The following is a 15,065-nucleotide window of genomic DNA, read 5'->3' as shown; positions in this document are numbered from 1 at the left end:
TTGCAAGCCGGAGAAAACCATCCCAACTGTGAAACGCGGGGGTGGCAGGATCATGTTGTGGGGTTGTTTTGCTGCAGGAGCGACTGGTGCACTTCACAAAATAGATGGCATCATGAGGAAAGAACATTATGTGGCAATACTGAAGCAACATCTCAAGACATCAGCCAGGAAGTTAAGGCTTGGGCACAAATGGGTCTTCCAAATGGACAATGACCCAAAGCATACCGCCAAACTGGTTACAAAGTGTCTTAAGTATAAGAAAGTCAAAGATTTGGAGTGGCCATCACAAAGCCCTGATCTCTATTGAAAATGTATGGGCAAAGCTGAAAAAGCAGGTGCGAGCAAGGCGGCCTACAAACACGGCTCAGTTACACCAGTTCTGTCAGGAGGAATGGGCCCGAATTCCTACCAACTATTGTGAGAAGCTTGTGGAAGGATATCCAAAACGTTTGACCCAAGTCATACAGTTGAAATGCCATACAGGGAAATGGTACCAAATACTAATGAAATGTATGTAAACTTTTGACTTTGCAGAAAGTAATAAAAACGACATCAACCACAGGAAAACAGCGGAAGGGGGATTAGGACGAGGATGTACGATTAGGCTTCACACCGCATATGAAGGAGCTTCCGAAATGGGACAGCCTAGTCACGCCGCTGTGACATAATCGGTCTACAAATGCGTTCTTCGAAGGATGCAGCCTCTCAAATCAGACGCAGCTACTGCCTCAAAACACTATTAATGATCTTTTCATTTTCCTTTGTGTTGTCCTGTGCAGGTAGTGTCACAGTCACACAGCTCCAGGGACCTGGAAGTTGTGGGTTCAACTCCAGGTGGCAGTCTGTGAGGAGTGTGGTGTGTTCTCTCTGTGTCTGTGTGGGTTTCCTCTGGGTGACTGTCTGTGAGGGGTGTGGTGTGTTCTCTCTGTCTTTGTGGGTTTCCTCTGGGTGACTGTCTGTGAGGGGTGTGGTGTGTTCTCCCTGTGTCTTCGTGGGTTTCCTCCGGGTGACCGTCTGTGAGGGGTGTGGTGTGTTCTCCCTGTGTCTTCGTGGGTTTCCTCCGGGTGACTGTCTGTGAGGGGTGTGGTGTGTTCTCTCTGTGTCTGTGTGGGTTTCCTCAGGGTGACTGTCTGTGAGGGGTGTGGTGTGTTCTTTCTGTGTCTGCGTGGGTTTCCTCCGGGTGACTGTCTGTGAGGGGTGTGGTGTGTTCTTTCTGTGTCTGCGTGGGTTTCCTCCGGGTGACTGTCTGTGAGGGGTGTGGTGTGTTCTCTCTGTGTCTGCATGGGTTTCCTCTGGGTGACTCTGTGAGGGGTGTGGTGTGTTCTCCCTGTGTCTTTGTGGGTTTCCTCCGGGTGACTGTCTGTGAGGGGTGTGGTGTGTTCTCTCTGTGTCTGCGTGGGTTTCCTCTGGGTGACTCTGTGAGGGGTGTGGTGTGTTCTCCCTGTGTCTTTGTGGGTTTCCTCCGGGTGACTGTCTGTGAGGGGTGTGGTGTGTTCTCCCTGTGACTTCGTGGGTTTCCTCCGGGTGACTGTCTGTGAGGGGTGTGGTGTGTTCTCTCTGTGTCTGCGTGGGTTTCCTCCGGGTGACTGTCTGTGAGGGGTGTGGTGTGTTCTCCCTGTGTCTTTGTGGGTTTCCTCCGGGTGACTGTCTGTGAGGGGTGTGGTGTGTTCTCCCTGTGTCTTCGTGGGTTTCCTCCGGGTGACTGTCTGTGAGGGGTGTGGTGTGTTCTCTCTGTGTCTGCGTGGGTTTCCTCCGGGTGACTGTCTGTGAGGGGTGTGGTGTGTTCTCCGTGTCTGCGTGGGTTTCCTTCGGGTGACTGTCTGTGAGGAGTGTGGTGTGTTCTCCCTGTGTCCGTGTGGGTTTCCTCCAGGTGCTTCGGTTTCCTCCCACAGTCCAAAAAACATGCTGGTAGGTGGATTGGTGACTCAAAAGTATCCATAAGTGTGAGTTTGTGTGTGAGAGTGTGTGTTTTTGGACTGTGGGAGGAAACCGGAGCACCCGGAGGAAACCCATGCAGACACAGGAAGAACACACCACACTCCTCACAGACAGTCACCCAGAGCAGGACTCGAACCCACAACCTCCAGGTCCCTGGAGCTGTGTGACTGACACGCTGCACCACCGTGCCGCCCCTTGGCTTTAAGTTGAACAAAGTAACTGTTTGAACAATGGGAGCTACAAAAAAAGTTGTAGTGCACAGTGTGTGTGACATGAAATAAATTTCTACACCCAAAATGGTGCAGTGTATATATGAATACATTTGTTGTTTGTATATTTTAATGACTTATTTATGAAATGTTTGTATGATAACTGAGTGGGCGGTCTTGCCGTCTCTCTACAGCAGCATTGGTCAGTTTTGGCCATGTGTCCGCATGGGTCTATTTCTCCATAGGATCCAGGAGTTTTTAGCTTTTTGCAACCTCCCATCCATGGCCGCAGTTTGGCAGTCTTCTCCACTTCTGTCGGATGGGACTGTGGTTGGTGTCGACCGAGGGAGTGTGTCCTAAGTGCTGTGTCTTCGTGCTGGTGCGCTGCTGTTTTCAGGCGTTGCACTGCTTCTGGTAGACTATGACCTGTGGACTCTGTTCATATTATATATATATATGCTCTTGAAAATGAACCCATTAACCCTATGTGCCATTCATACTGGGGTATATTTAGAGCAAAACTCATGAGCACATGTGACAGTGGAACTTTGGGTTGTAGAAAATTTCCTCTCCCACAAATACCTCTTCAAAGTTATACCTTCACAAATTCTTGGTGTTTAGCAAATTTACTGATTATTTTCTACAAATTCCACTGTAACGGTTGCTCAAGTGTGTTTCTTGGAATGTACCTGTCATCACGTTCTTTTGCTATTTTCAGCCAGAGATATGTTTTGATTTTTCTGAACTAAGTGATTTAGGCCATTTTCTTTCAAGTGGAAAAAGTAGTTTGAGGTAGTACACAAAGCTAATCTGAAGTTGAACACCATCTTCTTTAGACATACACTGCTAAATATTTAAACTGGTCAAGTTTGTACACGGAAGGTTTTCTGATTTGTTGTACTTTAGTTTACAGATCATTGTAAGTTCTGAACAGATGAGTATCTTTAAAAATGGGCTTTCTTTTAATGTGGACACAACAAAATGGGAATATATTATATTTCTGTATGTGGGCAAAATGATATAATGGTTAGACCATATATTTAAGCTTTAATGATTTCATAAATATATATTTTATTTAGGAAGGGATAGTCTTTTTTCACCATTAATCTCTAAGGGGCCATTTAAGCCTAGTACACTCCATTAAAGCCCATGTCAGACTTTTGACACAATTCATAAAATACCATTATTTACCTTATATTCTAATATTTACATGAACTATTGCATACATTTTGAAATGAGAGGTTCGTCTGGCATTTTATAAACAGATACTCCTTAGAAAAATCATTTATTAAAGACACCTGAAAACAGATGTCAGTGGGCTTCAGTACACACCCTCATAAAAATAACATAATACAATTTAAACTGTGCTACAGTGAGCACTTCAGATGAATATCTGCCACTTTAACCATTTTATCATTTCTAAAAATATTTTGTGCAGAGATGTTTAAAGTAAAGCAGTGAAAATCCAGAAAACAAAGTTGTACAAAACCAGATAAACATTGAATTTTTTAGAAAAACCTTTTATTATAAAACATATAAAAATATATAATCTGTATATAAAAAGGTATAAAAATATATAATCTGTATATAAAAATATATAATCTGTATATAAAAATATATAATCTGGATATAAAAGTATATAATCTGGATATAAAAATATATATAAATCCACACAGAGAACTCCACTGTGCGACTGTGCTTCATGCAGAGGATCATCAAATTTGTTTATATAGCCCCTTTTACAACTTAAGTTGTCACAAATCAGCTTCACATAGTTAGTGTCACAACACAACATTTAAATCAAAGCCCAATGTGAGCAAGCCGAAGGCGACAGTGGCAAGGAAAAACTCCCTCGAGGCTGGAGGAAGAAACCTTGGGAGGAACCAAGACTCACAAAGGGGATCCATCCTCCTCTGATCAAACTACAGATCGGATTTTAAATGACCACCAACTAAGTGTACAATAATAATAATAGTCTGGGGGCATAATAATAGTGCAGCAGATTGGAAGGAATTTTTTACCTCAACGATGTTCCCCACAAAGATGTAGGAAAGCTGTTTTTATAATCTTACCCACATCCTGATCAAATGAGAGATGTGAAGTTCATCATCGAGGCATCACAGTCGCTCATCTGTGGAAAAATTCACTCACTCAGTCAGTCCACTGTGTTTCTGGAATCCCAAACCAGGTTTTTTTCAGCGCCAGTTACGCAATGTTCCTCCTTCATTTTTCTGCTTATAAACAGAAGCTGACAGAACTTACCAACACTTCTGTGGACTCTGCTCATCTCCGTTTGTGGAACAGCCTCCTCAGGAACCCTCCAGATCTTCGAGGCGTCCTGGAGCCCTGGTTCTGATTGGGCTCGTCCTGAACCGCTGGTTCAGGTTCACTGTTGCTGTCTCTGGAGGCAGAGCAGCAACTGAAGGCTCTCAATGCCTTCCTCAGACGGGAGCCAATCTTCCACCGTCTGCTGTTTGTGGCAGGAGTTGGACTGTGGCCATTAACTGGAACCACTACTCCTGCCGATGACCCGCTTTCTTTGGCACCAGAGGCACTGCCTTCAACGTCCTGCTGCTGACTAGTTGAAGGCGCCTCCTCCATGACGCTGCTCTCAGGCTCTTCATCCAAGAAGATTACGGTCCGTGCATCTACGGCCACTGAACCTCTCACATGATAGTAATTTCCTAAGATTGTGTTTTCGTCAAACAGGCGCACAAACTCATAGTACTCCGGGTCATCCAAGACCATCACACGATACTCCACGTGTGGCCTATACCTCTGCTGGGCCTCCAGCTCTCTTTCATACACCCCTGTAGCAACAGCGTAGGTGATGATGGGCTCTGTCATGCAGCCTCTTTTTGTGAGATCGTACCAGTTGGAAGTCCTCCTGGCGGGACGCAGACTGGTACGAGGCTGCTCAGAGCCCACGTTGCTGTCATCAACCTCTCTGGAGGCTGCAGAGCAGCAACTGAAGGCTCTCAATGCCTTCCTCAGACGGCAGCCGATATTCCACCGTCTGGTCTTTGTGGCAGGAGTTGGAGCACACTGCTCAGTGCTGGTGCTCTCAGGGTGGTCATCAACTTGAGCCACCACCACTTCTGCCGATGAGCCGTTGTCATTGGCCCCAGAGGCACTGCCTTCAACGTCCTGTTGCTGACTGTTTGAAGGCATCTCCTCCATGATCAAAAAAAGAGAAAAAAGGAAAAAAGGGGAGTTTAGTGAAAATGGTTCATTAAAAGGACCAATTAGGGTCAGTTAATAATAATAGTAATTAATAACACTCATTCATTCATTGTCTTTAACCCATTATCCAGTTCAGGGTCGCAGTAATAATTAATAATAATAATAATAATAATAATAATACATAAAAAACAACATATACATTTAAATTCATATGATGAAACATTAAAACCAAATACAGTAAATGTAATAATTCTCAGTACAATTTAATAACAATGTTATTTATATCCTATTACATTTAAAAATTAACATAAATATTGTTATTATATTCCATATACATTCTTTATTTAACTGCACAATAACACTTTTATTAAAAGAGGAAACTGTTTAAAGTTTAATTTTATCCCTAAAACAGAAGCTTTTTCTTCATTTAAAAGCCCTTATTTTCCCGAAGGACTAGTAGGCCTCTTTACTGACACTAAAGCCCCATTATTAATTTTACCGAGGTGTGATGAAGGAATGAATATATGATGTAAACAGTTCCTTGTACATTCGTGGCCGTTCTATTTAAAGTAATACGATCACATTAAACCGACTGCAGCTCTTTCAAACGGTTATTTCACTCTCTAAAGCAGAGTAGAGCTAGTTAACCCTATAATTCTCCAATAAATCACTGAACTTACTCTTCCCCAGATCCAGGAAAAGCCACCGGGTCTGATGCCGTAGATCAGAGCTCCGGTGTTGGCCAAAGCCAAGGCACCCCTCAACTTGAAGGGGTTGAAGAAGTTGAGCGTCTCTCTGCGAGACAACAATAGCCAACCTTTCTCCATCGTCGACTTTTGTGATTCTGAGTGTGCCGTGTCGCGGGGTGCTTTTATAGCATTCCAGTCCCCACCAGCAGCCAATCACATTCCTCCTTTTCCTCACCCCTAGAAGGTTCAGTAACGTTCAGGAAAGTTCAGGAACCAGGGTCCTTGTGACATCACGGCTCGTCCGCGCGCCGACAGACAGAGCGAGCTATTTTCTGATAAGTGGACGCAGGGCGACTTCTGATTGGTTGCACGCAGCTCATCGTCTGATTGGTCGATCGAGATCTGGAAACTAGTAAACATCGTTTTCACCTGCGCCCAGCAAAACTAACCGGAGACTGAACCTCAGTAAAATAAAAAAAACTCAAAATTTACAATAATCTTGAACTCAGATATTAAACATTTTAGAAAACGAGTTTAATTTTGTTTTTCTTTTCACTGTTTTGCCTCGACATGTTTAATCACGGAAGTAACAAACGTAGAAGGCGCGGTGTTTTTAAAAGGATTTTCGCGTCTGTGGACAGTTTTGCAGTGGGGGTCTGCAGGTGCAGAAGGAAACCTCCAGTGCCGGCATGTTTTTAAGCTCGTATCGAGAGCTAATTTTACAAATCGCAAGAGACGGCTCGTCGTGTAGACTGCAGTTAAGCCAGTGTGGACCCTAACTGTACATCCCCGTCCTAATTCCCCTTCCCAAGGACCCCCGGGCAGCTGACGTCACACCTGATTAAAACACGACTGACTTCTCGCTGTCGATAACGTACACAAACCAGGCCGTGTTCCTCTGAGTGCTTTCTGTGCACGAAAGACTTTATTTATATGCAGTAACCTGGATAAAATCAGTACAAAGTGTGATATTCGCTCTGAGCCTAGGACTTTTACATATGGGGAGCAAAACAAAATGGAGTCAGGGGGTGCGCAGTTAGACACTAAGGTTTAAAGGTGTTTTAACGGTGTTATTTGTTGTTGAAAGACCTCTGAGTGCGTTCTGTGTGTTAAACAGTCACTGCGGTAAAGTTGGGTTCATATTCGACATTCGTAATTCCGCTTTTTTTTCGCCAATTATCAAACGTATATTCATCGGTACAGTTGCAGATTCCTAATGTAACAAAGAAAACCAAAAAACGACATCCATAACCTTTATTTACTAAACTGTACTTGCTGAGATTAAAGCAGAAACGCAGCCGATCATCGCTGTTTTTGCCCCTGCGCCCAGCTCCAGCGTTAGGGACCGTCGCACAATTAGAATAAATGTGTAGTGTTTAATGTTAATGTCCAAATATTAATCTCTTTCCTTATTGTACCTAATGATGTCACATCCACTTGCAAATGTACACACTTTTATTGCTTACACACTAAGGTTAATTTTGGTGAAAAATTGTTATTATTTATTTGTTTTTTGTTTATTTTTAATGAATTCAATAACCAAATAAATATTAAACGTTATGGAACCAAATGATATCAAAACAACCTAGAAAAGTACAGATATTTATTCTTCACACTTTACTAGGCTTATTTGGATGAAAAATTCAGTCATTAATTGCATAATGATTAAAATAATCATATAAATCTATTAATCTCTCATTTTATTTTATTTAATCCAATCCTACACGCGTTTAGAAGGGATGGCAGTTAGAAAAATCAAACCTATGGTTACCCTTTTTAACGAAAATGTCATTATTTTTATAATGATTACCATATGATAACCATATAAATCTATTAATCTCTTACGTCATTGGACCTAATGATGTCAAACCAACACAGAACGGTACAGATATATATTCTTCACACATTACTAGGCTTATTGTGATGAAAAATTCAGCTCACTCTCCAGCAATCACCAAGTGCCTTGAAGCTGCCCCTACACTGAAGTTCTCACGGACTCCTAACTATTATCACCAGTAGATTGACCAGAGGAGGATAGGTCACTCCTTGTGAGATTTGGTTCCTCCCAAGGTTTCTTCCTCAGCTGAGGGAGTTTTTCCTTGCCACTGTCGCCCCTGGCCTCACTCACTTGTTTTTCTTTTTTTTTACATTTCATGTCAAATCTTTGTCTTACTGGAATTCTGTGAAGCTGCTTTGTGACAACATCAGTTGTAAAAAGCGCTATACAAAATGTATTTGATTTGATTCTTTAGATGAACTGTAGGATAACTTCCAGCTTCAGAAAGAGGGGCCAGATCCAACATATAGATTAAAAAACAATGTGCAGAGTAAAGTGTACAGGATAAAAAGATTTCTGAGCTTTATGGCAGAAGGCCAGATGCATCTTGCCACGTTCCAATTCCTGGAAAATACACCTAAGCTAAGAGAGTATGTATGTGAACATTTTTGCTATTTTCACACTAATGTTAGTGGATGTGTGAAATGTGTGTATAAGTGACTGGTGTTTTTTTTGTGCTTTGCAGATGAGTAAACAGCCTGGTGATGCAGAAGGTGGTGCCAAGCACGCTGGCACATTACCTGAAAAATGTTGCTGAGTTCATGGGTTACGTTAAAGAAACCCCTCCTCCCACGTGCCGCCTCAAAAGAGTCTCCCTTATAAACATCACAAGGGAGATAAAGGGCATTATAAGAAAACAGAGACGGTCCATGGTAGTCCACCAAATTAAGGCGAAGAACCAAAAAGACTTCAAAATCATCTCCAAGGCTACACTTTTAAAGTGCAAAGAAGAAGCCAAGAAAGAGATTCCGCATATTCTTGGTAATGGTGCTTTAATTAACCAGCTTAATGCACTTTTCCACACTGACGATGCAAATTTTCATTGTTTGCTCTTTTTGTTCACAGAGATTCTTACTGAAAAACGCTCAATCAAGCTGCAGCAGATGTTTTATGGTTACTTTAATTTTCTACCATTGTCATTAGTTCCTCAGCACATCTGTTATGTGTTTTTGTTTTTAGAAAGTGTAATTTGTTTAAATAAAGGGATAAATAAATTAAGGGGATCTCTGAGGATCTGGCAACCCAGTTTTGATAGTTCCTGGACCGGTTTCGAAGAAGCTGTTTTGATCGTTCTGGCTTTCCTGTTACTTGTTTCTACTGTTATTTTTGTACCTATTTCTGTTTTTACAAATTACTAACATCCATAGATCTATTTTATAGATTGTTTCCACAGGAAACTTTATTACAGAGGCACTAAAACTGCCACCGGCCCCTGGAGTAAAGTTTCTGGTGTAAGTTCCTAAAATCAACCAAAAGTAGTAAGTACCTGCAATTCCATGGCTACTACTGGCTGCTTTGACTGCTCAGAGTGTGGCATGTTTAGTTTAACTCCCTTTTCCACCTCTAGCAATAATGATAGTGGTTGTGTTTGTGCTAAGTGTCAGCTAGTTAGCTCTCTGGTGGAGAAAGTGGACCAGCTAGAAGTGCGCATCCGGAGCTTATTATTATCAAGGGATAAACAGCGAGATTCAGTGTTAGCAACTCCAGGTGCCTTAGGGAGAGTTAGCACCCCCTCGACTCCGGCGTTAGAGCCCTCACTGCAGGGTGAATGGGTGACGTCTCTGCAACATAGCCGGACAGCTAAGACTGATGCTAACGCTGAGGCCAAAGCTAGCCCACCGGGACACCATGCTCCTCAGATTCGCATGTCAAACAGGTTTGCCCCACTCAGTGAAGCACCTGCTGAGGAGCCTGTTAAGAGTGCTCTGGTTATAGGAGACTCTATTGTTCGACACGTGAAATTAGCTACTCCTCTAGGGGCGCCGGCAGTAACAGTTAGCTGTTTATCGGGAGCCAGAGCGCCGGATATTAGTGGCAACCTTAGACTGATAGCTAATAGGAGATATTCGAGGATAGTCATTCATGTAGGGGCCAATGATATTCGTCTGCGGCAGTCTGAGGTAACTAAGGGTAATATTAGAGAGGTGTTTAAACTCGCCCAGACGATGTCCGATGCCGTAATCTGCTCTGGTCCCATCCCAATGCGGCGTGGCGCTGAAGCCTACAGCAGACTTTTGGTGTTAAACTGCTGGATGTCCAAGTTGTGTTCCGAAAATCAAGTGGGCTTTATAGACAATTGATTACGTCTCGAGGGCAAGCCTGGTCTTATAGGTAGGGATGGTATCCACCCCACGCGGGAGGGTGCTGCCTTAATTTCTTGCAGCGTAGCACATAGTCTTTTAGTTGGTCAGCAGAATAGTGTAGACAGCTGCTGACAAACCAGAGCCGGGACCAGGCCGCAGACAGACAGGCTAAACTGACCGTCTGCGAACTGCCTTGAGGCGTCACCTAGGTTCATCTGTATTGAGACTGTGTCTTTCTCCCGAACTTATAGTAGAAAAACAAATCAGCCTGTTTCAGCAACCTAATCAATATTAAATCATACACAACACGTAGCAACAACACCTCAGAACTAAAATGTGGGTTACTCAACATAAGATCACTAAACTCAAAAGCAGTCATCGTAAATGATATCATAAGTGATCATAAATTCAATGTTTTCTGTCTCATAGAAACATGGGTTAGACCAAATGAATATTCAGCACTAAATGAAGCCACCCCCCTAGATTATAATTATGTACTTAGCCCAAGATTATCAGGCAAAGGAGAACCAGAACTTAAATGTGGAGGAGGTAGTGCTACCTGAACATGACACAAAGGAAGATTTGTACCTCATTAATTTAAGCATTTTCTTGAATTTCCTACTATCGTCATTACTTCCTCAGCACATGTGTTATGTGTTCTTTATTTGCTCTCTTACCATTGGAACAGGTTGAGACGCACAAAACAAACGAAGCGTTTGGTGTCGCCCAGCTCCTCCTCACAGCTAAAGAGTTTGGGTGGATGACAGACTACATAAAAGTCAGGCAAATGCTGATGGGAAATGTTACTTCCAAGTACTACTTCTCAACTTCAACTCTGAATTCCTGCAAAAATCTAAATGAATACATGCAAGTGGCTTGGACAAAGATGAAGCTGCCAGGGAAGCCCAAATTCACAGACATAAGCAGCTCCATCGCCACCTACGCAAGTGAAGCATTGTGTGAGCAGGACTATCATAACACCACCTTTTTTTTTCCTTCTCTCCCCTAATGACCTGATATATTGTCATCCTTTACAGGCTAGGAATGCCCTGGGACCACAGGAAAGAACAAAAGTATCTCAGTCCATGTGTCATGACCTCGCCACTGTCAACAAGTATTATGCCCTAAATGTGAGTGTTCAAAAGGCTGCTGAACATAGGTCATGGTTTGAAAGCCTTGCGGAGGGTCCTGAAGAGGAGCCGCCTGTGTTGGCAGATGAATCCTGAGTAAAACAGAATCAAAAAGGAAAATGCACAGGAAAATTCCAGAAAAAGACAGAGACGTGAGGAAGAAGAGACAACAAGTGAAGAGGAAGCCAACATCAAATACCAAGAAAGTGGTTCATCGCATGAAGAGGTATGTCATACTGTGGTGCACTACTTGTAAAAATATGAAAACCTAATTCTACACACTGTCTCATAGCCGTTTTTTTTCCCCTCAGTTAAATGACAAGCTGTGAGGAGGAGCAGCAGGAGGCAGAGGAGAAGGAGGAGCAGCAGGAGGCAGAGGAGAAGGAGGAGCAGCAGGAGGCAGAGGAGGAGAAGGAGGAGCAGGAGGCAGAGGAGGAGAAGGAGGAGAAGAAGGAGCAGCAGGAGGCAGAGGAGAAGGAGGAGCATGGGGCAGAGGAGGAGAAGGAGGAGCAGGAGGCGGAGGAGGAGAAGGAGGAGCAGCAGGAGGAAAAAGATGAAGGAAGGAAAAAGCCCCTTAGGAAGTTGGTCCCTCGTGTGGTGCTCCAAAAGACTGCAATTTCACCACTAAAATTATCAGGTGTGTCACCAAGGAGACTTTGGACTAAGAAACATTGCCCACTAAAATCCAAAAATGAGAGAATGAGAAAGGCTGTGAAGAGGGCCCTAAATTATTAATTTTGTATATAGTTTCACATTATTCTTTTTCGTGTTTTTGTGTGTTTTCCATTGGTTCGTTAGTGTTTGTGTTTTTCAAAGTTCTGCCTATTTTAAATAGTTTTTCTGTTTCACTTGTTCAACTGATGTCAGTGTGAGGTGTTTTTTATTATTTTGGTGAAAGTATTGATACAGAACCAGAGGACGTATAAATTATACAGTACTCTAAAATCTTGTACATTGTATAGAGTTTTTAAGTGTAACTCATTCATTCATTTGGTACACACCCGAGGTAAAAAGCTGGCATTGTCTTGCAGAGTTTGAGTGGTGTGGAAGGAGACGTGTCTGCCAGACAACAGGGTCAATGTACTTTTTATACTACTATTTTTTTATTTTAGGGTCAATGTGCTTGCTGTTATGGGAGGGACATCTACAAAAGATGCAGTACGGAGGATAAAGGGGAGACTTTTCTCCAATGGCCTTGCTATGAAAATGAATTGGACAGGACTTGGTGGAAAGCTGGCCTTTAAATCAACTGAGAGAGAGAGAGAGGACATTAAGTTGTTAAAAAGTTTTGTGAATTTGAATGCAGGTTCAGAGTCTTAGCATTTTTAACTTAATACACTTCAAAAGGAGTACTGAATACTATAAACATGAATTTGTCTTAAGTGTTTAAATGACAGTTTCCTAATAGATTTACATGTCATATATGTACTTTATGAAATGTGTTGTTGTTATATAAAAGCATTGTTGTATATATAAATAAAACAGACAGAATACACCTTTCTGTTTTATCCCTGATTTCTGGAAGGTGCAGTGTATCTTGCTAGGGTGTCTCTAGAAACTTTGTTGGTATTTCTAATAATCCTTAGGGTGTTGCTAAGTACTTCCTTTGAACCCTAAGTTGTTGGTATGCAATTACTGTTGTATCTTTTGTTTATTGCTAGGGTATTTTTGTGTAGTTGTCATGGTAACTAGGGTGTTTCTAAGCTGTTGATGGTGGTGGAGGAAATAAGTACGAGTATTAGGAATTGAAATCTAACAGAGCATTTGCAATCAGAAAGTAGTTTATTAACCTTAAGGTGGTCAACACACAATAGCACAGAGCACTATGTGAATGTGGACAAAGAAGATGTTTTCACAGAGAGTTTATAAAGGTAGTGCATACGTCATAACCATAAGATAATCACTCTTAAGTTTCTGCAAGCTTAGTGTCCTTAGAGACATCCCAGTTTGATAAACAAGATGAGGGACAGAATGTTTTGTTCTGATAAAGAGCTGCCCTCGAACTGACCTGACATACACTTAGTTTGTGAGTTCTGTTGACGATTAGAAATGAATATACAGACAAAAGAAGCAGACGGTCTTTAACAGAGACATATAAACATTTCGGGCGGCATGGTGGCGCAGCAGGTAGTGTCGCAGTCACACAGCTCCAGGGGCCTGGAGGTTGTGGGTTCGATTTCCGCTCCGGGTGACTATCTGTGAGGAGTTGGTGTGTTCTCCCCTTGTGGGTTTCCTCCGGGTGCTCCGGTTTCCTCCCACAGTCCAAAAACACACGTTGCAGGTGGATTGGCGACTCGAAAAGTGTCCGTAGGTGTGAGTGAATGTGTGTGTGTGTCTGTGTTGCCCTGTGAAGGACTGGCGTCCCCTCCAGGGTGTATTCCCACCTTGCGCCCGATGATTCCAGGTAGGCTCTGGACCCCCCGCGACCCTAAAATTGGATAAGCGGTTACAAATAATGGATGGATATAAACATTTCCGTTACAGATAATGGATGGATATAAACATTTCCATTACAGTCCCCCCTTGTCTCTAAGGACACTAAACACATACAGAAACTCTAGAATCTGCATAAGGAAACTTGTATTACTACACAGAGGTTAAAAGAGGAAGAAAATATATATGTTTGTTTGTTCAATTTCAATAAAGGAGGTGGTTTTAAAGGCTTCTGTCTCATTATAGGAACCTTTTTGTAAAGTTAAGAAGATGGATTGAGAATGGAGAATGGGGATTTAAATGTTCCTGAATGAATTTGCTGGTAAGATTATAACTAGTTGTGTCTAAACCAGGGGTCGGCAACCCGCAGCTCTTTGATCTCTTTGATGCGGCTCAGCTTTTGAAAATAAGTTGTTACGGGTTGTATGCCTGTCTCTCTTCTTTTCCTTTTCTTGTTGTCTTGCTATCCCTCCCTGTCTTTAGGTGGAGCTGTGGAGATTTCTGGGATTGCTGGCTACTGAGGTGTTTCCTGTATCTGCCTATAAAAGAAGCAGGAAGCTGAAGATTGACAAGCCCCTTTTTCCAATTGTGAATTGCCATGTGTTGTGAACTTGGTGATTGCTTTGTCTCTGTGTGAGGACTATGTATTTCTGGAGACTGTGTGTTTCCCTGTGTGTGTTAACTTGGTGATTGCTCTGTCTCTGTGTGGGAACAGTGTATATCTGGAGACTGTGTGTTTCCTTCTGTGTGTTAGTTGTGAACTTCTGGAGACTGTGTGTTTCCTTGTGTGGGTTGATTCTGTTCTGTTTATTATTTTTGTGGTCACCTGTGCCGAAAGGGGGTAAGCGCCTTTTGAGTTTATCTATTTTCTTTTGGTTTATTGTTAGATAGGGAGTCAGGGTTATTTATTGTCATTTATTTGTTTATTTGGTTTGAATAGCAAAGTTAGTGTTGGGGTTGGAGTTAGTGTTGGGTTATGTTTGTTATTTTGGCCGTGGCTTACCCCTGGAGATATGGCTTTAAGTTTTGTGTGTTGTTATAAGATTTGATTGTTTGATTTATTTAATATCTATATTTTCTTTGTAAATACACTTTTTTCATTTATTCTAAACTGTGTGAGTTTCTCTTTTTTTTTTCTCTTTCTACCCATCCCCTAGACTGAAACGTAACATAAGTATTATTTTTTAAACTGTAATTAAAACTTATTTTATTTTAGTTTGTTCATTTTCAAAATGTAATTCTATGAAGATTATGGCGATGTGGCGATTGTAACATCTAAAATATTTTAATATTTAAAATATTTTTGTCGCCAACCCAACGTCTTTTTTTCAGAGTTAAAATGT

General features: G+C 42.1%; 1 protein-coding gene and 1 long non-coding RNA gene across 3 annotated transcripts; one reads left to right on the top strand and one right to left on the bottom strand.

Moving 5' to 3' along the window:
• Nucleotides 1-3,713: 3,713 nt before the first annotated feature.
• LOC136695537 (uncharacterized) lies at nt 3,714-6,189 on the bottom strand. Its single transcript, XM_066669661.1, has 3 exons — nt 6,011-6,189; nt 4,410-5,321; nt 3,714-4,278 (listed from the first exon to the last, which is right to left on the bottom strand). The coding sequence occupies exons 1-2, from the start codon at nt 6,155-6,157 to the stop codon at nt 4,431-4,433; spliced, it is 1,038 nt and encodes a 345-aa protein (XP_066525758.1). The 5' UTR covers nt 6,158-6,189; the 3' UTR covers nt 3,714-4,278; nt 4,410-4,430.
• Nucleotides 6,190-7,981: 1,792 nt separating this feature from the next.
• On the top strand, nt 7,982-11,736 carry LOC136695272 (uncharacterized). 2 transcript variants are annotated; one of them, XR_010802263.1, is made up of 4 exons: nt 7,982-8,446; nt 8,542-11,118; nt 11,197-11,515; nt 11,601-11,736. It is a non-coding gene; the product is annotated as an uncharacterized lncRNA (long non-coding RNA). The 2 variants fall into 2 exon arrangements; XR_010802262.1 differs by having other exon boundaries at nt 8,542-11,515.
• Nucleotides 11,737-15,065: the final 3,329 nt, after the last annotated feature.

The sequence above is a fragment of the Hoplias malabaricus genome, chromosome 4 (genome assembly GCF_029633855.1).
Source record: "Hoplias malabaricus isolate fHopMal1 chromosome 4, fHopMal1.hap1, whole genome shotgun sequence".
In the NCBI taxonomy this organism is placed as follows: Eukaryota; Metazoa; Chordata; class Actinopteri; order Characiformes; family Erythrinidae; genus Hoplias; species Hoplias malabaricus.
The sequence above is the reverse complement of the archived record's forward strand: the minus strand, read 5'-3'. Positions and strand labels throughout refer to the sequence as shown.

Excerpts from the sequence above, each read along its gene's own strand:
- LOC136695537 (XM_066669661.1), bottom strand. The coding sequence starts at position 6,157 with ATGGAGAAAGGTTGGCTATTGTTGTCTCGCAGAGAGACGCTCAACTTC. Across the intron at positions 5,322-6,010 it reads TTTCCTGGATCTGGGGAAGA|GAGATGCCTTCAAACAGTCA; the intron begins GTAAGTTCAGTG and ends TTGATCATGGAG.